Raw genomic sequence first — 22215 nt, 5'->3', positions numbered from 1 at the left:
CATGTGGAATTGGATGGTATTTGCTGTATTTGCTGTAGGAAATACTCTTCTCTCTCTAAAGTATCTCTATGAATGGAATGGTCAAAGTAGCTCTTTTAACTAAGTCGTGTAGAATGTGACGGGGTTATTGCATGTGTCTCAGTGGTACAGTCCAAATTATATTTTAAAGGAGGTCTCTGTAAGCAGATGCAAGGGGCTGTTCATTCTTTGCATCGCAACACACAGCATCCAGATCCAGGTTGAGCTTTCGTGTAAAGCAGTTACTTTGTGAAACACCGGTGTATTTATAGTTCAAGGAGAAGGCAAATATGCTTTGAGCCTAATGTTAAAAGGGAAATATGCTGTCAGCTGAAATTAAACAAAACTGCTTTGTGTGGGAAAAGTCAACGATCAACACAGTTTTATTCAGTTCAATGCAATGCAGAAGGACTGAGAAGTAGGTAGTGAGTCTTACTAAAAGAGATGAGGATGTTTCAGTTTGTTTCTGAAATGATTTTTAATTCCTAATAGTTGTCTACACAAGTACTATCAAGACATACGAAACTGTTTACTGCCTTGATCTTGACAGAAACCTGAGTCTTGTGGTCCTCTTTTTTTGTTTACTAGCTTATTATACATTTTATGCAGTAGAAAAAATTCAGAATGATGTCAGGGCTCCACATCCTTGGAAATTGCAAATTAGCTAAATCAATTCTATTTATGATGTTTTAATTTTGGAAGAATTATAAACTTAGGGCTAAAACTTTGTGAATACTCTCTTATGAACATTCCCCTATTTCATTATTAAAATCTTCTTATGATAAAAAAAAAATTCCTGTGAAGTAGATGAGAACCTCTTTAATAAAAAGTCCAGTTCCTACAGCCTTTCATGGTTGTGGCCTTGAAAAAAAAATGTATATATTTTTCATCACAGTCTGTTAGTGTTGTATTGATTAGTGTGTTGTCAGGAGCCTTTTTATTACCAGATCATTTAACATGTCAGTTGCTGTCTCTCCATGTCTGGTGTGAAGTGTGTAACATTGTGGTGTTGGGGTGTTTCTTTCTAAGGGAATACCAACATGAAAAGTCTGCATTTACACTAAGAAGAATGTATTCCTCTGATGATGTATTGAACAGTGAGGAGCAACCCGCAAGACTGATTGTGTCAGAAGCAAGTTACCAGAGTGAGAGAGTGGAAAAAGGGCTAGCTCCTACCCCAGCTCTGTCAGAAGCAAGCTACGGGAGTGAGAGAGTAGAGAAAGGGCTAGCTCCTACCCCAGCTTTGTCAGAAGCAAGCTACGGGAATGAGAGAGTGGAAAAAGGGCTAGCTCCTACCCCAACTCTGTCAGAAGCAAGTTACTGGAGTGAGAGAGTGGAGAAAGGGCTAGCTCCTACCCCAACTCCGTCAGAAGCAAGTTATTGGAGTGAGAGAGTGGAAAAAGGGCTAGCTCCTACCCCAACTCCGTCGGAAGCAAGTTACTGGAGTGAGAGAGTGGAAAAAGGGCTAGCTCCTACCCCAGCTCTGTCAGAAGCAAGTTATTGGAGTGAGAGAGTGGAGAAAGGGCTAGCTCCTACCCCAGCTCTGTCAGAAGCAAGCTACGAGAGTGAGAGAGTGGAACAGAAGGGCCCAGCGTTCCGTACAGAAAGTCCTAAAGAAGACTCAACAACTTTTACAAAAAGAGAGGACAGTATAATAGCTGAATTCCAGCTTCCTTCTCAAAAGCCCACAGAAGAGCGTCCACCCTCTGTATCTTCTGAACATTCACTGCGCACACAAATGGAGGCGACTCGAGTTTCAGCGTCTCTCCCCAGAAGCTACCAGAAAACTGATACAGCCAGGTTGACATCTGTGGTCACACCGAGACCTTTTGGCTTCCAGTCAAGGGGAACCTCATCACTCCCCAGATCTTACACGGTAAAAATGGCCCCAGTTCCTTTAGTCTGTTCTGAAGAGCAGAGTGTTGAACTTGTGCAGAGGCTGGAGTTACGTATAATTGATGTGTCAAGTGTACATAACATACATATAAAACAGTTTTATTTGTGCCTGTTTGTATGCAATAGAAATGCTTAAAATATTGCAGTGAGTCAGAGTTGTGCAAGTAAAACTGATACATTTTGATGGTTGATTGGTTTGGTTTGAAAGGCAGAGTGACAGGGAGGGAGGAGGGGAGGGGGACAGACAGTGAGTGAGAGACCTTCCATCTTTTGGTTCACTCCCCAAATGACTGCAACAGCCAGGGCTGGGCCAGATGGAAACCAGGAGCCCAGACCTAATCTCCCACATGGGTGTCAGGGACCCAAGTGCTTGGACTGTCATCACTGTCTTCCAGACATGTTGGCAGGGAGCTGGGTGGGGAGGGGCTAGCTAGAACAGGCCCTCAGATAGATGATGCGCATCCCATGGAGTAGATTAACCCACTGTGCTACAACACAGGCCCCAGGATGATATATTTTAAAGAATGAGTATGAGAACTTCTGAGGCAGACCAATTATTTCTTAGCATCATATTTTTTTTTTTCAAATATAGCTTTCTTAAAGTATCACACAATACAAGTTGGCCAGTAGTCAGCACTTGTTGGTCAACAAATATGTAGTCTAAATATTTTCAGGAACCTAACTACTAATTTCTGCATTTTCCTGATTTCCCAGTTAGTCAGATCTTGATATGTTTGAATATAGTTATTAAAATGTATCTTGGTCAAATAGATGTATATTTAGATTGGGTTTTTGAAGGACATAAAATAGTGAAAAATCCTGGGATTGAAAGGATACTGCATATGCAGCAGCAAGAGAGTTAACCTGAGTTATCTGAAAGGAAGTAGTAAGTTTTAAGATTAATATTCAAATTTCCTTTTAGCTCTGCTAAAGTATATTCCCAAAAATCTAAAAGATAAAAAAATACTTTAAAAAACAAAGTATTTCAGATAAGAAAAACCAACCTAAATGAGCCAGGAAATCCTTGACAGTTATATGGAGGAAAATAAGCACATTTGGCAAACTACAAATTAAATTTAGGGGCGGCCATCATGGCATAGTGGGTTAAGTTGTGGCTTGGGATGCCCACCTCTCATGGGAGAGCCTGGGATGGAGTCCTGCCTCCGCTCTGGTCTAGCTTCCCTGGTACTCACCCTGGGAGTTAGTGAATAAGAGCCCAAGTACTTGCATCCCTGCCACCCACATGGGAGGCCAGGATGAAATTCTTGGCTTTTGGCTTTAGTGTGATATAGGTACTGCTGTAGCAGGTGTTTGGGGAGTGAACCAAGGTATGGAGGATCTCTTCTCTCTCTCTCTCTCTCTGCTGCTCTGTTTTTCATCAAATAAGTAAAAATAAATACATTTTAAAGAAAACCCAGTTGGGTTCTCTGTTTCCACTTGTTTGAAGCTTAAGAATAATACATTTATATGCCAGACACCATTAACATGGTCAAAAGCAACTGATAGGCCCAAGAAAAAAAAATCTCAGCAAATTATATGATAGATAAAGGTTTCATATCTTTCAGATGGAAACAGTTTCTGCAAATTGGAAAGGGAAAGATAAAATGGATATAGGAAATGAACAGTCAGTTTTAGGGAGAGGGATTCTCAAAAGCTGCTAACATAAAGCAAGTGGAAACATACCTGCTCCGGAGCGTCCAGCATTCCCTGTCAGACTGACAAAGATTAAAACACTGGAAATGCCTAGTGTTGGTGAAGAGTCAGGGAAACATACTTTTTTATATACTATTTAGAGAACACACTGCTACAGGTTTTAAAGAAATTGTACCTACTTAAAACCCCTAGATCCAAGAAATCTACTTCTGGAATTATGAGCTCTAAAATGAAAGTTCCAATTATAAACATGTATGGATATTTGTTGCAGTTTGGGAAGTGATAGAAAACGTCCAACAGCTTTTAATGCACATCAGATGAGGCAAGTGTTGATGGACACGATACTGAGGATTCAGCTGTTACACAGGGCCTGGTTTAGAGTTCTGTCACCTACAGTGATGTAAAAAGCACCTCAGATTTCAGAAGACTGCACAAAACAATGCTTTTGTTAAAACTACGGTTCCTCCCTCTGCATAATGTTTTTTCAGTTTGGAAGAATGTACTCTAGAATTTTAGCAACACTTTGCTCTGGGGCATATGTGTTACTTGTGTCATTTAAAAAATAGTAATGAGTATGTCTTTTAAACAGAAAATAAAGACAATAGATCTATCAAGTTTAAAACAGTGTCTCCTTCCTCTGTTTAGATGGATGATAGTTGGAAGTATAATGGAGATGTCAAAGGCTTTAAGAGCGTTCAAAATAATTCGAGCAGCACCTCTGCCCCCAGACCTGACACAAGTCACCTCTCAGGGAGTTTATCCATTGAGAGACAGGCAGCCACAGAAGATGTGGTGAGACTGCCCTCTCCTACACCCTCCTCCTCGTCTCTGTCTCAAGACCAGGCTGTCACCTCTAAAGCCACGCTGTCTACATTGTCTGGCACCGATTCCACGTCTGAGTTTGGAGAAGGGAGATACTCACCACAAAGAGAAGTCTCCAGCTCGCAGGTGAGTCGGGAAGGCTCTTTGTCATCCACGGCTCCGATAGATACATCAGGATTTAAATCTGGAAACCTCCTTCGAAGCTCCAGGTGTTTGAGTCGAGGCTGGCAACATGCCAAGTTGTATCAGGGTTTACTTGTAACAGATCTAGTGACCTTTAGTACTACTTCATATTCTAGAACGCTTAGAATTCTGCATGGCTTCCTGTCTCTTAATGGGAATAAAGAGGTTTAGTTATACTATGACAGTGCACTGCTTAACATTTGGAGTCCAAGGGCCTGCATTTGATGTAGTGGTTAAGATACTGCTTGGAATGACTGCATCCCATGTTGGAGGGCTCGAGTTTGAATCCTGGCTCTACTCCTGATTCCAGCTTCCTGTTATTGCATACCTTGGAAAGGCAGCAGGTGCTGGCTGAACTACTTGGGTCCCTACCACCCATGTGAGAGACCCAGAATGAGTACCCAGCTCCTGGCTGTGACCTGGCCCAGCATGAGCTGTTGCTGGCATTTAGGCAGTGAACCAGTGGATGTAAGATCATGTTCCCTCCCTCCCTCCCTCTCTGACTTCAAAAAAAAAAAAAAAAAAAAAAGGACTCCAAACAAAATATACCATCAAGTGAAGAATGACCAGGGTTGGGGGCAGGGGGGAGAAGGGAGAAATTTGTAAAATGCTAACACATGTCTTTTAAGAAATTTTTATTAGGTAATAACTGTTCCTTTTAGCTTATGTATACACATAGTAAAAGTCTTTGTCTAGCAAACAGGAGGCTTTTCTCTTTGAGAACAGACCTTGTTGAGCAATTTGAGTTGTATGAACCCCTTAGCATCAAGGAGCTTTTGTGTTTCTTCGGTTTGTTCTAATACATTCTGTTACCTGACTAGAGTATGTTGTTTTCCAAAGCAAAGCATCAAGTATTTAATTTGGCCAAGGCTATATTAGTGAAATAAATTTCTGTGAAATTATTTAATACAGCATTTTTAGCATTAGATTTTTATTTGTATAGGAGGAGAGCTTTAAAATTTTTTTTCTAGTTATAAAGTTCTGTGTGCCTGGGAAAATCTGGAAATGCAGGAAGATATAAATAATGAGAACATCTGATATATCCATTATTTGGAAATAATCGTTAACCTTTGGATATATTTTTCATAGTTTTTTTTTCTGTATATATTTACAAACATATGCAAAAACAATTTATCCAGCTTTTAATTTTTAATTTCTTTGAGTACCCTTTTTGTTTATTTGAAAGGCAGAATTCCAGAGAGAGGGAAAGACAGGGATGTGGAGTGGTTTCCCTCTCTCCACTGGTTCACCCCCCAAATGGCCACAATGAACAGGGCTGGGCCAGCCCGAAGCCAAATGCCCAGAATTCCATCTGGGTCTCCCACATGGGTGGCAGGGGTCCATTCACTTGGATCATCTTCTGCTGATTTCACAGGTGCATTAGCACAGAACCAAATGGGAAGTGGAGCAGCTGGCACTCGAACCAGAACTCATGTGGGATGCTAGCCCTTGTTCAAGTTTTTGTTTTTTTTTAAAGAGTTATTTATTAATTTGAAAAGCACAGTTACAGAGAGGGGGAGAGAGAGAGGGAGAGAGAGAAAGTGAGGTCTTCCGTCTTCTGATTCACTCCCCAAATGGCTGCAAGTGCCAGAGCTGGGCTGATCCGAAGGCGGGAGTCAGGAGCTTCTTCCGGGTCTCCCATATGGGTGCTGGGGCCCAAGCATTTGGACCATCTTCCACTGCTTTCCAAGGTGCATTATCAGGGAGCTGGATCGGACGTGCAGCAGCTGGGACGTGCACTGGTGCCTATATAGGATGCTGGCACTGCAAGCTACAGCTTTACCTGCTATGCCACAGTGCCAGTCCCTGTTCAATGTGCCAGCCCTGTGATATTGCATATGATTATTTTAAGAAAGAAAAGCCTGGATCCTATGGCAGTATTGTGGTCCTATGGTATTTTGTGCCATAAAGAGGGAAAAGCGTGATGAAGGACTTAACATGTCCTCAGTTAAACTCTGCTGCAGGAACTTCCTGTAGCTGGGGATTTTGTCCTTTTCCTTTCGTTAGCCTTCCTCCGTCTTGTGTGGTTTGCTTTTCTCCTCACCGCCCTTGCCAGTCCAGGCTGACAGGGCAGTTCTGGGGGATCCTGGGAAAGGAGAAGGGAGCATGACCTAGTCCTTCCCCTCTCCAGCCGCCTTGCCAACGAGGCTTTCCCCACTTCCCAGAGCAGTCTTGCCTGCAGGTTTCTCTTCGGCCTTTTCAAAACCTGCACTCTGGAGCCTCATCCAAATCCACCATCCTGAACCGCTGCCCCAGATTTTTTTTAAAAAGAGCCTGAATGTAGGAAGCAAGATTTTTTTTAAAGATTTATTTATATATTTGAAAGAGTTACAGAGAGAGGGTGAGGGAGAGAGAAGGAGAGACAGAGACAGAGACATTTTCCATCTGCCAGTTCACTTCCCAGATGGCCACGATGGCCAGTGCTGGGCCAGGCCAGCGCCAGGAGCCAGGATCTTCATTCTCATATGCCACGCAGGTGGCAGGGGCTGAGACACTTGGGCCGTCATCTGCTGCTTTCCCAGGCACATTAGCAGGGAGCTAGATTGCAATTGGAGCAGCCGGAGTACGAAATGGTTCCCATATGGGATGCTGGTGTCGCAGGAGGGAGTCTTACTTGCTGTACCACAATGTTGGCCTTGGAAACAAGTTTTTTCACATGTCCATTTCCTGATTTTAAGCCCATGGTAAGTTCTCCTTTTAACAGTACCGAGGGCTTACCTTGTCCTAGCTTCAGACCATGCATTTGACTTGTCACCTTTGCTGGACCTTAGGCTCTGTGAGGGTGGGAAGCCAGCATGGTGCCAACGTCTGTGAATGGTGGTTGAACACTGTTTGAGTTCTCTCAGCTTCTGTGCTAAGTGTGTGAGAGTTAAACAGGATTTTCTGTAGTCGATCTGGAAACTGTATGAAGTATTTCCATGGGAAAAAGAAGGTAATTACTAGGCATTAGCTGTGTGCCTTGGCGCCTTTTAAATGCTTCATTTAATCCTCTCAATAATCTTGCAAAGTAGGTGGCATTATCCCCATTTTTACCAATGAAGTACTTGAGATTTGAAAGTTATGTAACTTGCCCCAGGCTGCTGAAGCACCTGAGCCACAACTGTAACTTTTCTGGCTCTATTTTTTTTTTTTTTTTAAATATGACATACTCTCACTTGGAAACCGCCTTTTGTATTGTAACGATACCAAGTACTGTTTTATTTTTAACTTTACTGTGTCTTTAAAAATTAAGCACCAGTAGGGACTGGAGTAACTTGTGAAACCATTCTTAAGATCTTCTCCAGGAAAGGTATAATGTATCCATTGAGACTTTGCAGAGTGGGAACTGTTTCTGAAAGGCGGAGTTTGAGATCTGTGAAGTAGGGGGTAAGGAGCGACCAGAAACGTTGAAACAGGACATAGTACAGAAAGGAATCCAGTAGTTAGCAGTTCACCACAGATGAAGGAGATTGTGGCCTACACAGGTGACAGCCCGAGGGAGGATGGGAAGAATGGGGGTGATTCAAGATCAATCTGTGGATTGTGCACTCGGTGGTACGTTATTAAATGTGTATGTGTGGGAGACAGTAGGGGTAGGGATTGTTGTGCAGAGCTGAGTGTGAGAGCAGTTAAAGGAAGAAAGGAAAATGGGGCCCAGAAAGAATATGAGATTTCTATCTTGGAAAAGAGGTTGGGTAGTGATGCAGTGAACCAAGATGTGAGAAACAAGAGGCGGAAGAGAGGCTCTGGAAATCAGATAATTTTGGAAATGGGGTTAGGATTTGAAGGCATGACAGCACATGAAGATACTTGGGAAAGCATGTGGTCAGAAAGACTGCAGACTGGCTAGGGGGCAGGAGTGCCTGCCCGACACTGGAAGGGAAAAAAGAACACAGCAGTGATGCTGAGAGGTGGCTAGAAGTCGGGGTAAAGAGGCAGGAGAAGGCGTTCTAATAGGTGGCTTGGAAGACTCGCTCCTGAAAAGGAGGAGTTGTCATTGCCTGGTTGGATGAAGACTGAAAGTGGATTTGGTAGGTGTAAGATAAGCTTGGAATGAGCACGCTGAAGCAGGAGGGAATGGAAATGCCACCTGCCGCTTTGGAGTGATGAAGGAGAAATCAAGGTTTGATGTATCTTTGAAGGAGAGCAGCTCTGCTGTCAGCGAATGGTCATGTGCTGAGGGCTGCTGGCTTCAGGGTCTCCTCCCACAAAGACCCTGGAAGACACCAAAGAACCCTGTGTACACAGATGCCAGGACCATTTTCTCTGTGACGTCGCAGTGTGAATTTCTGTGTTTAGCAACTCAGTAGGCTTCCTTTCAAGTCAGCATGTTTGCCTAACTGGGCAAGTCTGAGGTTAGCTTTCTGACTTGTTGGTACTGAAGACGGACCCCGTTTTTCATTAACTCCCAACTGTGGTGATGTGAGAATCTAAATCCATCGATTCTTTTGAAAATCTAACAGTTGCGACTCTAGATCGTCCTCGTGTTTTTAACACTTGGAGTCTTGTATGTCTGCTTCATTAGTCTGACAGTTGGGGTAATATCAGCTTTCATTGTATAGTTCTATTCAGATGTACCTAACTTGAGGGAAATTACTGTTATTTTAAATCCTACGATGTCAACAGTGAGCTCTTCAAAAGTGTTTTCTGGCATGGGCAGCTGAAGCCACTTGGACAATTAATTTGTCAGTCGTTAAGAATGTAGATTTCCCCCAATAATCCATATGCTTGTTTCATCCAGTTCAAAACGATAATTCTCCCATATTATCTTCAGAAGCTCAGACCTTTTGTGGAATAGCTCATTTGTATGTTGTTTGCAGAGAAAAGCGAGTAGAAATCCTCCCTGCTGCCACTGTTGAGTAGTAGATACATGGACATAGTTGAGCAGCAGAAACATGGACATAGTTGTAGATACACCCATGTGCCCAGAGCCCGGGGATAATCTAACGTGCGAAGCCAGGAGCGCCGAGTGGTGCCTGGAAGCTGCTAGGAAGGTGGCCCTGCCGGTGGGCTTCTGGGACGCTCAGCCTGGACCACAGTCACCCACTTCAGTGCTGATTATCTTTGGTTTGAGAGGGGAGGTGGAGTGCATAAGGTTTTCATTTGAAAGTAAGGATTTGGACAAAGAAAAACCAACTTGAAATCCGAAGTCAGTGAGAGGGGGAAGGCTTTAAGAGACTCACTGACATGCCTGAGGGTGCTTGGTTGTTGACAGCAATGCACCTGCCAGTGCCCTGTGGTCCTGCCTTCTGTGAACTGTCCCTAGGGTGGATGTAGCAGCCACCACAAGGCTGCTGTCCTCCTTGTGAACTTTTTTTCAGAGAGGTGGTTATCTGTCCTTTCATTTAATATGCACAGATAGAGACTGCTTTCTTTCTGAAGTAAGAACAGCCCTTCCTGGGACAGTTCTTCGTGTCTAGTATAATTGTGAGACTTTTCCTCTATGGTTTAAGCGCATTCTTTTTGTCCTGTGTTTCGTAGAAAAGGATAGTGTTCGCTTGCTGTTTCCCACAGAGCGGCCCTTATGTCGTTTGAGACTGTTTATTAAACCCCACCCTGTCTTTTATTCTTCAAGCCAAAAAACCGTCAATTTGTGTTTTGCATACCTAACCCATCATTTGTCTCTGTGTTTGTTCTTCTGCAGCAGTAGATTCTGCAATTGAATTGGCTTTGATTCAGATTTCTGGTTGTTAGCGTGGTGAAGATGGTCACTTACGTTCACTGAGTCATCTCTAAGTGTATAGTGATTTGGGTTAATAATTTGGTTATTAAAGAATTGATAATTCTTTATAAGCACAGTTTATTGTATTCACATCAGTGTTCATCGGGATGATTATTAACGAATGTAATGACTACCTACATCTGGATTCTCACTTTGAAACTGCTTTACAAAAGACGTTCTGCTGCACACTTTCCTATGTTATTGGCTGCAATTGTTTTAGCTAAAAAGCTTCCCATACTCACTGTTGGAGAGTCAGTAATTATTTTCTGAGAGCAAGCATTGGCTCTAATCCATCTTTATATTCCAAATTACTTTGTCTTATACAGAAGAGATGTACAATAAGTATATGAACAAATGAATGAGTGCGAAGTGTTACAACACTTGTGTTCTACCTGTCCATATATCATAGTAAGTTCCGAGTCCTTTATTTTAGTATAGTGCCTTCCTTGTCTGCCTTCAGATTCTTAGATACTATCCAGATTTTTCTCAGAATATTGTCATTTGGATTTTCAACTTGCTTTATAAATGGAAGAACTTGAGCAGAAAGCTTTAAGAACCTTTAAGAACTGGCCAGTGGACTCAGGGTTGACTCCAGGTTTAACTGCCAAACTAAAATGGAGACTTTGTAGGTTTTTTTTTCCCCTTTCCTGGAAAGTAAAATAGCTTTAGGAAGATTTTTTAAAAAGTAGGTAAGTCTAAATTTGTTATAGTTGTTAGGAAACAAACAACTAAAGCACTGATAAACTTATATGGAAATCTGTATCTGTTTACTTTCTAAAAATGAAACAAACTATTTACATTTTGAGAGAATTAAAGTTTCGAAAACATGTATTATAAAACTGAAACCATTTTCTTTTTTTAAAAATTTATTTATTTACTTGAAAGTCAGAGTTACACAGAGGGAGAGGGAGAGGGAGAGGGGGAGGGAGGGGAAGTAGGAGGGAGGGAGAGAGGAAGAGGGAGAGAGAGAGAGAGAGGTCTTCCATCTGCTGGTTCACTCCCCAGATGGCTGCAACAGCTGGAGCTGTGCTGATCCGAAGCCAGGAGCCAGGAGCTTCTTCCAGGTCTCCCACTTGGGTTCAGGGGCTCAAGGACTTGGGCCATCTTCTACTGCTTTCCCAGGGCATAGTAAAGAGCTAGATCAGAAGTGAAGCCACCAAGACGCGAACTGGCACTGCAGGCAGTGGCTTTACCCAATACACCACAGTGCCAGCCCCAAACAGAAACAGTTTTCTAAACTAAATGTTTAAGAAGGCCTTGTGAAATTTAGAATTTGTTGTTGTGTTGTGTAGTTATGAAAGTGGACATAGAATTTTACCTTCTGTCCAAGAAACTGTCCTTAGGCTTTTATGGGCTGATGCTACTTCAAGAAAGTCACGGTGAATAGCTCAGGGTGGCTCTGTCGGGACTCCTTGGCATCTCAGGGAGGAATAGTTCAGCATCGGTCACAGCTCTGCCTTTACTGCCAGATCCTCATGAGGCAGTTGAGAAGCAAAAATACCAGGCCAAGTTTGAGTATAGAGCAGGTGTAGCAGTCCTAGATGACATTGTATGTCTGTGGAGTTAGGTGTCTTTGAGCTGCTTAAAATTATTCAGCTATTTTAATGTTCAGTGTTGAAGGAGGTAGCTTTTTTTAAAAAAAATATTGTGGCATTTTAAAAGTAAATTATTTACATCACTCTGCTGAATTTTTGGGCAGTGAATAAAGGGCTGGTAGGGTACTCAGTTGCATGGTGAGCAGAAGCCTAGGCTCTGTCAATGGCCAGCTGATGCACAGTATTAATGTGAAGAAAATTGTTTCTTGACAATAAAATTTCCTTTACTTGAGCAGAAGAATATAATAAACTCAGTGATATTTCGATAAATATGTTTATTTATCCCAAAACCAGTGAAGAAAGAGTGGAGCTTCTGGTTTACAAATCGATAACTCAGGTGCACCTTGCATGCGGCCTCGCTTCTTGCGTGGATAGAGTTTCCTTCCTCTGGGTGCCAGCAACACTTGATACCAGCGTTTCGTGTTTTATTTTCAGGATCAGTTTAGCGATATGAGAATCAGCATAAACCAGACGCCTGGGAACAGACTTGACTTTGGGTTTACAGTAAAATGGGATTTTTCCGGGATCTTCGTAGCATCTGTTGAGCCAGGTAAATGATAAGAGTTTTACTGAACTTTATTTTTTGTTACTCTATGCTGCGGAAAAACAAAACACAGAAATTAATTTGTTTGATATAGGTGGAGAAACTACATCAATAAATAAAGGAGATACATCCTATCCTCTGAGACTCTTAGAAGTTGAGGTTACAAGTTACATCTTGCTTATTTTCCTAGTGTATTTTTTGCTTTGAAGAGTCTTAATTTTTACAGAATGTTTCTGTTAAAATTTTAGGATTAATAGTTGGGAATATTAACAAACAGTACTTAATTAAAGATTTAGAGAAAACTTTCCATGATTGGTAGTGTTTTGTGGCATATAGATGCTATACAACAAATTATATATATATATATATGACATACAGCCAATTAATGTTTATTCATATAATTTTTGAGCACCCTTATATATCTGTTATCTATTGCCTGTGGAGTCATCAGGACACTTTTATACTTTTGCAAAGGAATTACCCTTCCTCACTCAAGGTTCCATAAGTTAAATCCAGGAACTCTTGGAAAAATATGACTACCCCAAGGCCTGAAATGAAAATGCACACTGGTGTGTTTAAGAGTAGATCTTGGCTTACATATTTCAGCTATGTAAAATTTCATGCTAATATTGGTTATTTCTTTTGAAGTTCAAGCCTGCTGTAATTATTTAACCATATTTTAAGCATAAGAATAATTTTGTGTGCTTGTAAATGACCCCTTTTTTTTTTACTATTCCAGAGTGCATGTGATTTGGAAGCACAATTAAAGAGCAATATATTTCACATTTTAAACTTAAAAATGATTTAAACTTTTCTTTGTCCTTTGGAGGTTAATATTTTTCATTGAATATATGAAGTGAGAGTTTCTCCTATAAATGTTAGTAAGATGCACATTACCGAATTTAAAAATGCCTTGGTTTTTTGAATGATATTGATAATCAAGCATTTGGTAACACACAAAAAAATTTTAGTGACTTCTCCACCTGAAAAAAGTGAGAAATGGTTTGTCAAGATTTGAGTCATTTTTGATTAAAGAAGCAGGTTTTTTTTTTAAATGTGGTTTATTTAAAATTTAAAAATTTTTTTAAATTTACTTTGCATTATTTAGGCAGCTCAGCAGAATTTTCCCAGCTACAGGTTGATGATGAAATTATTGCCGTTAACAACACCAAGTTTTCATATAAGGATACACAAGAGTGGGAGGAAGCCATGGCTAATGCTCAAGAAACTGGCAAGCTAGTCCTGGACGTCAGGCGCCACGGGAAGTCTGGTGAGTGCCTCTAACCGCTGCGTCTGGCTTTCAGGCTGGGAACTGGTCTTGGGCAAGTGGTTGTTAACAATTTGCTTCAATAACATATGACTTCTTGCATTTTATTTATTTCTTGGCTTAAAGGTGTTTTGTAGTTATGTGGGGACAGATCTTGAATGATGCCTTTGGGTATTCTGTCTCAGAACTTTTTACTAGCAAATTTACTGAATTCTGTACTGTTTTAACTGATTAATCTCCTGCTCTGATGGAAGGCAAGTATCAACTGAGAACAAATCTGCTCTCTGGAGTCATTTATAATCATGACGAGAATTTAGAATTACACTATGGTTTACCTTTCTCTACAGTGCCCCACCTGTATGGTGTGAAAGTGTGTGGTAGGTGACTTTTTATTCTCAAAGGACTTTCTCTGGATATATTCCATTATTGTTTCTTAGAGAGGGTAGATGGGGAAGGACCATCAGCTTCCCCAGACCTGGCAACTCATGATATGGAAATAGAACACCTCATCCTGGTTTGCGTAAAGATTCAGGGAATTTGCTAGTCTTTTCTTTATTAACACAGTTTAACCCGTGTACCTTGTTTTGGGAAGGTGGTCTATAGTAAGAGCCCTGGGTTCTTCCCTTCCTCCTCCTGCTACCTGATTTGTTTGTCTGTCTTGTGTATGTGCATCTTGTACATGTCCACTCAGTAACTTTGTTCTCTCCACTTCATCATTTATGTCTATTCATTACTTGATCTTCATGTGCCCATCAGACTGGGGCAAAGACCAGCCTTCCCTGCCATGTACACGCCATAAAACCCTCAATCTCACCAGTATGGCTACCAAAATTATAGGTTCACCTGAAACAAAGTGGATCGATACAACTTCTGGAGTTTACAGTTCAGAGAAGTCCTCCAATCTGTCAGTAACAACTGATTTCTCCGAAAGCCTTCAGAGTCCTGTAAGTATTTTGAGCGGGAGGAGTGCTTGCATAGAGCAAAACAACTGGAGGAATTGTGTGTGCAGGAAGTCATTTATTCTGTTTGCACAGTTTGATACTGTTTCAGCAAGGAAGAATTGATTATGGTATTTTAAAAGAGTAAAATGTATTTTTGAAAACGGTGAGGCAGTACTCATTAACAAGGTGGTAGTGAGTTATATATGGTAAAATCAGAAGCTCCCAAAATGTTGATTTGCACATATTTCCCACCAGTCTTTCAGTCTTGCTGCATCCATCTTTCAGATCTTTGTGAAATAGCAAGTATATAAAATTCTACAATGTAACTTCCTTGTGCATTCTTTATTTTTTACTGGCAAAATAACATGTAGTCATCATTTACAATGTAAAACTTTATGAAACAGTTTTAGTTCTTATGTGGGTGAATTTGTTGGATAGGATGGCATAGGCTTAAGAATAATCACTTCTATTAGGTGATTCCAAATAATTATAATGTAGGAAATTTTTTCCAAATATTCAAGCAGTACATTTTATGTAGCCTTTGATAAAATATGTTTTCTACTTATGATATTCACTTAATTTAATTTAATTGTTCACTTAATATAACTTTCAACTGAATATTATGCATTTGTGTTTGGTCCAAGATATCATCATCATTCTCATTCTGAGATGCCCTATTTTATTTACTAAGGATATCATTAGTACTCTATGTAAGAAAGGTTTAGATGTTAGAAAGTCCTTCGTGACTATTTTGTGTGCTCATAAATAGAAGTCAAATGGACTAATGATTTTTTGACACATCATGTTTGTTGGAAAATAAATGGCTAAAGTTAAAGTTGTCCGTGCCTGCAGCTTGTTATTAATCTTTCTACAAATATTGAAGAATAATGAAAAAAATTGTTTCTACTACATGTAGAAGGCTATAAGAAATCCATCAGTATCCTGAGAAACTTATCTTGTTAAGAGAGATTTTCACTAATGAGAAGTACATTATTTAAGCTCAAAGTCCAATTGGAAGGAACGTTCATTAACATTTTTATTCTTTCTAGAACACTGAATCCAAAGAAATCAATGGGATTCATGATGAAAGTCACACTTTGGAATTAAAAGGTAAAAATCACCATTTTAACTTAGATTTATAATGAAGGAAAAGCTATGGCACTCAAATCCTGCTATTGTAAAAATTAATATCTGTGACTGCAGGAAAAACTGATCCACTGCAAGTTGAAACTAACAGGTTAGCACACAGATCCAGTTGCAACCAGGTGGGAGGGCATTCAGTTCCAGCACTGAATAGTTGAGGAAGTGCAAACAAAGCTTTGGCAGCACATTCTGGAGTTTCCAGTGCCTGTGTGCCTAAGTCAAATAAGAAAGACTGGTTTTCCGGAGGCTGTCAGCTCCTGGCTATGGCACACTGGCTAAGGGACTGTTCCTTGAACATGAATGAAACCTCCTTTATTGTTGTGAAGGGGGCAGGCGTGGAGGGAGCTAATCTTAAGAGGAAAGCGCCAGTGGTGATAACAGTCATTAGTGTATGTGCCAGTTTGTAATGAGAAACAGGACAAGCTGTCTAGGGAAATGGTGGAGTTCGCACTCTGTCCTTTTGTCCATCCAGAATTAACTTAGCTCCATCATGCTGTGTACTAGTGTGCTAGTGTACTAGTCCTTGGTCATGCAGAATAAAATAGAGGTTTGGTCTACATAGGCAGTGAGAGAGACCCATAGTAGGCGCAACTTCTTTCACTCTGAGATAAAGCGGGTCTAAGCGCGTACATTTCCCTTCTGTCGTTATTTGTCTTTGTAATTCATTTCTGGTAGTTAGAAGTGGCTGTATTGTCACTGGTTTAAAATTGTGTTCTTTGCCAGAGAGTCTTTAAAATGAGCATTACTTGTTTTCCTTCATGCTGTTAACTCTAAGGTATCCAGGTCCAGTTCTGCCAGTGGCTCAGGCGGGGCTCACTGATAAGAGCCATTCAAATCTTTCATGCCAGTGGGTTGTATGCAGGCCCTGTCAAGGAAAGTTTTGGTTAGATAAATTATCACCAAGCAGCATCAAGTAATAATCACATTTACATTTTAGGCCCCAGTCTTGTGACAGATCTGTGGGAGAAGCCAGATTGTTTTCTGTCTGACTGGGCTCCATTTGCCTGACTCAAAGTTAATAGGTACAAGATCATGAAAGCTAGAGCAAAATGCTCTGGCTAGAAGAACCTTTGCACTTTAGCATTTGTTTTTATTGAATCTTTCTTTGGATAGCCTTTTATTGTCTTCCTTCCCTGTACTTTTTAGCTCTTGTTCATCTCCAGGTTGTGAAGATTCTCCATTACAGATAATTCTTGCTTACAGATAATTCTCATGCCAGATGAGATTGTGGATTGATTAACCTAAGCAACATGTGTTAATTTCCATGGCCTTAAAGCAGTGTGATGTAGCACAGAAAATTGTATTTTACCTTTCATCGTTGTGAAACTGTAATGCTACGTGCTAGAGTTAATAAAAATATTTATTCCTTTTACTAATTTGAATGTAATATAGATGACTAAAAGTATGTGTGTGTGTGTGCCTTGCCATAATGCATATCTTCTGCGGCTATCAGATTTTTCATTTAAAAAATACTGCTGTAGATAGGGAAGGTGTATCGAGAATCATTGAAGTTACCAGTGGTGAGAAATGAAAATGAATAGACGTGCTATTTATTGATGACTTTTGTTTTTATTTTTCAACTAGCAACTGAACCCATTTCTTTGAAAAACTTAAAAAGGCGATCACAATTTTTTGAACAAGGTAAACCATAAATCACAAAGCTGCCCATTCATGTACTTTTCGTGGACTTGTTCTCGCTCTCCACTCTTCCTCATGGCCTGTGGTGCTGGGCACTGCACCTTTCAGCGTGGCTGCCGTTATGACCAAGCAACATAACCCGTCTCCATTCTTCCCCTAGGGTCGCCAGGCTTTTCTTACAGTTCATGGGTCTACCTCTGTGGTAATGGGTCTTTGTGTGTCCTTTGTTTACCTCCAAAGGTTTTTTCGTTTTGTTTTCAACTTTGTTAAAAGTCTGACTTGCTCTTAAACACACACTTCTTGCCACTGGGTAACAGTAAGAAATGAGGCATTTCACGTACACCTGACTGCTTCCTGCAGCTTGCATCGTATTGGATTACACCAACATCCAATTGGCCACCTTTTAAAAAAAACTCCGACCTGTTTCTGAGTGTGGAAAAATGCTCTATTATTAATTAAGAGCAGAGTGATTTCTCTGATGATGAGAGCTGATGGCTTTGGAGTGGTCGATAGGACTGCTCTGCTGACTCCTAAGTACATTCAGAATAAATTGTGGTTGCTTCTGAGAGCAGCTGCGCTTTGAGATTCTGGTGTTGGCGTAGTTGGGCGTGCTGCCTCATGAAGTGTGAGGCGTGTGGCATTCTTCACTTTCCACGTTCATCTAACACTCTGTCTCATGCATGTTCAAGCTTCCGTGTTCCCTATGAAGAACTTACAAGTAATACCCAACATTTAGATGCAACGGGCAGAGGAGATTGTGCTGTTGCTGTCTAAAATGTTACTGTTTCTTACTTTTAAGATTATTGAAACATGGCCAACTTGTGCTATAACATAGTGGTACATGTGTTAGTATATTTTGTGTTAAAAATCGCTTAGTCTCCTTTTTTGTGCATTACGGTCTCTTTTTGGTCATAAACATAAAAAGTTTATTAGCTCTGCCCTTCTATTTGTGTCAGTATTGTAAGTTTTTTTTTAAGTTAATATTTTAAAATTTAAACTCCTGATTTCTATTTAAACGAAGCAGTTAGAGACTCCAGCTAAAAACAGCAGAGATAATTCCTTTGCTTTTCTAATTTTGTCTCACTTTTCTTCAAATGGCTATTTTAGGAAGAATGGTTAAGTCTCAAAGTTGTTTTTTTTAAAAACATCAAGTGAATAATTAACAAGACGGCTGAAGTTTCAGGGAAATTTTAAAATACTGTGTGCTAGTGTGTTTTCTGAAAGGCTGTTTTTGTTAAGCATTGTACTATATCTAGTACACTTAATGTAAGCCCCGTAAGGGTGAAAAGAATAAATTGTGCCAATAAGTTTGCACGTGAAGTTTGAATACTTGTGCTTCAAATAATAAGAAAGGACAGTGAGTCGTTTTTTGAACATCTTTTTGGGTGACATATTTGTGAAAAACAGTTCCCTACCAACAAGGCCTGAAAAATGTGACTTGTGGCTGTCACTTTATAATAGAATAGTGGCAAGTGAAATGTTGGATTTGGTAGATTTTTTAGCATTTGAAGTTTTTTGTTTTCTCTTAGGCCAAGCTATGAGACACTGACCCGGTTTATTAATAAAAGAACCCTAAAACCACTTCAAAAATCTCCCTGGGTCCAGTTCTGGTACCCAGAGCTAGAGCATACCTTTGGTGTGCGTGATTCATCTGCTTGTTACCGACTTTGAGTTTGGAATATGAACAACAAAACTAAAGAGAAATGATTTACTGACTGTCATTTGAAAAAAACATTGCTGTTGCTTAGTATACTGGCCTAGAGACAGGAGGGATAGGACTTTCTGAAAGGAGCAGTTTAATGGAAATGGAAAGACTAACATTGTGCTTTGCCCCTCTCCTCACCCACCTGCGGTGGTACAGGAAGCTCCGATGCTGTGGTTCCTGATGTAAGTAGTACTCCTTTGTATTTTGGGTCAATAGGGTGACATGGGTGGGACTGAATTTATACAAATTGTTTCCCATTATTTTACATAGGGGTTTATCAGGTAGTAATCCTGCCAAGATGAAAAAATAGACTTTTTGCTTGTTTTGAAAACTTTTTAAAACTTTTATTTAAGGTATACAGATTTCATGTATTTCATAGGTACAGATTCAGGAACACAGTGATGCTTCCCACCCCACCCTCCCTCCCGCCCACACTCCCACCCTTCTTCCTTCTCCCTCTCCTAGTCCCATTCCTAATTTTTTTTTACAAAGATCTATTTTCAGTTAACTTTATACTCATAAGATTAACCCTCCAGGAAGTAAAGATCTCAACGAATAGTATGAAGAAAAAAACACTGTTCCTCAACAGTCGACACAAAGGGCTGTTAAAAATCCTCAAATCTCAAAGTGTCCACTGCACTTGTAGAGATCACCTTTTAGGTGCTGCATTAGTGACCACAGATCAGGGACTTTGCCGTGGAAAACGCGCTCTTCCTGGCTAGCGCAGGCCAAGGGGACAGGCACACTTGATCTACGTGAAAGCAGTTTGTGAGATGACTCAATGAAGTTGTGTTGTTCTGTGTTTGCTCCTCTTCCCTGGCAACCGTTCAGCTTCCCGCGCCCACCGTCAGCGCGCCGAGTCGTCGGGCCTGGGACCAGGAGGAGGAGCGCAGGCGGCAGGAGCGCTGGCAGAAGGAGCAGGACCGCCTGCTGCAGGTAGCTGAGGGCTGAGGCGCGCCCTCCCTGCCCTTCTCCTCTGTGTCAGCCAGCATTGAGCAGCAAGTTAAAAGTGCAAGATATAACCCCTACCATCTCCTCGCTAACCGATCCGTTTGTGGGGTGGAAGCCCATTTTGCATTAAGCAAATACTTTCCTCTTTTGGGCGTTGCAGAGCCATCCTTTTAACCACGCTGTGTGGATTTTTCAAGGGTATGAAAGGCAGCACTCAGGAGTGGGAGGTGCACAGCCTTGGGGAGGGCTCGGTTCCAGTACCTGGAGAGGAGGTCCACAGCCACGGACCCCAGGCCCCCTTCGAGTTGGCCCGAGGCACCATGAGCTCCAGCCATGGTAAAGCGTGGCTACGTGTTTGGTTTTGGAGTATCTGTCCCCTCCCAGCATCTGCATTTCAGACCAATAGAAGCTCATTTTTCTCTTTCACGGGCGAAAATCTGCCTGACTGACTAAATCCAATGAGAACAAAGCACCGTCTTTAAAGGCTGAGGTGACAGTTCAGAGAGAGCAAACGTGTTGGTGAGAAGGATGCTGTGGAACGCGGAAGGTCAGCCTGTGGGTTAATGTGCCGTGTTCCCTTTCAGGAGAAGTATCAGCGTGAACAGGAGAAACTGAGGGAAGAGTGGCAGAGGGCTAAGCAGGAGGCCGAGAGGGAGAACTCCAGGTACCTGGACGAGGTATCGTGTCTTCCTCCTTCTCTTCCCCTTGTCCGTGGAATTAACTCGGAAGCAGCAGAGGCCTCTTTCCCCTCCACTTCTGGCCACATGTTCACACATGTAATTCCTGGGAAAAAATGCAGTAATTTGTGATGTGCTGAATTTTGATGTTTCCGTCTCCTCTCCTAGTTTTTCTATCGCGTCATTAATTATGCTGCCAGAACTTGAAGTTCGTCTTCCTCTGCTAGGTTATACCTCCATCCCTTATGCGTGGCATTTTTAAGTGATAAAACTCTTAATATTTTTTCAAGTGGAATTCTGGGCCAACTACAGTGAATATCATCCAAAATGAAACATGCGTGTGTCTATATGAAAGTCTAGAAAATATTTTTTCTTTTTTTTTCAACTTTTGTTTAATAAATATAAATTTCCAAAGTACAACTTTTGGATTATAGTGGCTTTTCCCCCATAACCTCCCTCCTACCCACAACCATCCCATCTCCCATTCCCTCTCCCATCCCATTATTCATCAAGATTCATTTTCAACTATCTTTATATACAGAAGATCAACTTAGTATACACTAAGTAAAGATTTCAACAGGCTGCACCCACACGGACACACAAAATATAGAGTACTGTTTGAGTACTAGTTTTACCATTAATTCTCATAGTACAACACATTAAGGACAGAGATCCTACATGGGGAGTAAGTGCACCGTGACTCCTGTTGTTGACTTAACAATTGGAAAGTCTGGAAATTTGAGAGATACGCAGATTTAGATGGATTTTGTTTTTTCCCTGCTCACCTAGGAACTGATGGTCCTAAACTCACACAGCATTTCTCTGCCTGCCCGGGAGCCCACTGTTGCCACCTGGGAGGCCTCTTGGAGTGAAGGGTCCAAGTCTTCTGACAGGGAAGGGACCCGGGCCGGCGAGGAGGAGGGGGACCCGCAGCAGGAGGAGCAGAGAAAGCAGGAGCAACTGGTTCTGGAGCAAGAGAGGAAGCTGAAGGAACAGCAGTATCAGGAGGAGCAGGAGCGGAGGCGGCAGGAGGCCCAGGCCCAGGCTGAGGCTGAGGCCGAGGCCCAGAGGCGCCGTGTGGAAGAGCAGAAGCACCAGGCGGAGAGAGAGAGGGAGACGTCGATCAGAATTTACCAGTACCGGAGGTACGTGTGTCCCACAGCCGAGGGCCTCAGGGCCTTTAAACTGGCTTCCCTGAGATGTCTGCTTGCCTCCTTTTAAGCTTACCTCTGCACGCTGCACAAGTGAGCACAGGCAGTCCCCTAAACACGATCACCTACCCCGGCTCCCTGCTTAGAACTCATCTGATGGCTTCTCAGCCACGGCAGAACACCATCCAGACCCCTCCTCGTGGCTTGGAAGGCTCCGTAGAAGCTGTGAGGGTGGCCCTTGTGTCGACCTCTTAGTCTCTCAGAGAGACTTCACACTGCTCCAGGCGCTCGGGGCTCTTTTTCTTGCCTGAAGATGCCCTGTGCATTCTG

The 22215-nt window shown here is 41.6% G+C and overlaps 1 protein-coding gene across 23 annotated transcripts in view; it reads left to right on the top strand.

The window, feature by feature from the left end:
* The window catches only part of LMO7 (LIM domain 7), a 235405-nt gene that overhangs the window by 200888 nt on the left and 12302 nt on the right, over positions 1 to 22215 (top strand). For 14 of the 23 annotated variants that reach the window (XM_017343520.3, XM_051850596.2, XM_051850594.2 and 11 more), the window contains 11 exons: positions 1048 to 1894; positions 4213 to 4515; positions 12304 to 12418; positions 13521 to 13682; positions 14436 to 14623; positions 15670 to 15730; positions 17348 to 17404; positions 19263 to 19288; positions 19938 to 20042; positions 20642 to 20734; positions 21524 to 21879. In XM_017343520.3, the coding sequence (XP_017199009.2) occupies positions 1048 to 1894; positions 4213 to 4515; positions 12304 to 12418; positions 13521 to 13682; positions 14436 to 14623; positions 15670 to 15730; positions 17348 to 17404; positions 19263 to 19288; positions 19938 to 20042; positions 20642 to 20734; positions 21524 to 21879 (2313 nt within the window). Of the gene's footprint in view, positions 1 to 1047; positions 1895 to 4212; positions 4516 to 12303; positions 12419 to 13520; positions 13683 to 14435; positions 14624 to 15669; positions 15731 to 17347; positions 17405 to 17561; positions 17604 to 19262; positions 19289 to 19937; positions 20043 to 20641; positions 20735 to 21523; positions 21880 to 22215 lie in introns of all 23 variants that reach the window. The other 9 variants (XM_017343524.3, XM_008260065.4, XM_051850599.2 and 6 more) reach the window with 4 other exon arrangements.

This window comes from Oryctolagus cuniculus, chromosome 9 (assembly GCF_964237555.1).
Source record: "Oryctolagus cuniculus chromosome 9, mOryCun1.1, whole genome shotgun sequence".
In the NCBI taxonomy this organism is placed as follows: Eukaryota; Metazoa; Chordata; class Mammalia; order Lagomorpha; family Leporidae; genus Oryctolagus; species Oryctolagus cuniculus.
The sequence above is the reverse complement of the archived record's forward strand: the minus strand, read 5'-3'. Positions and strand labels throughout refer to the sequence as shown.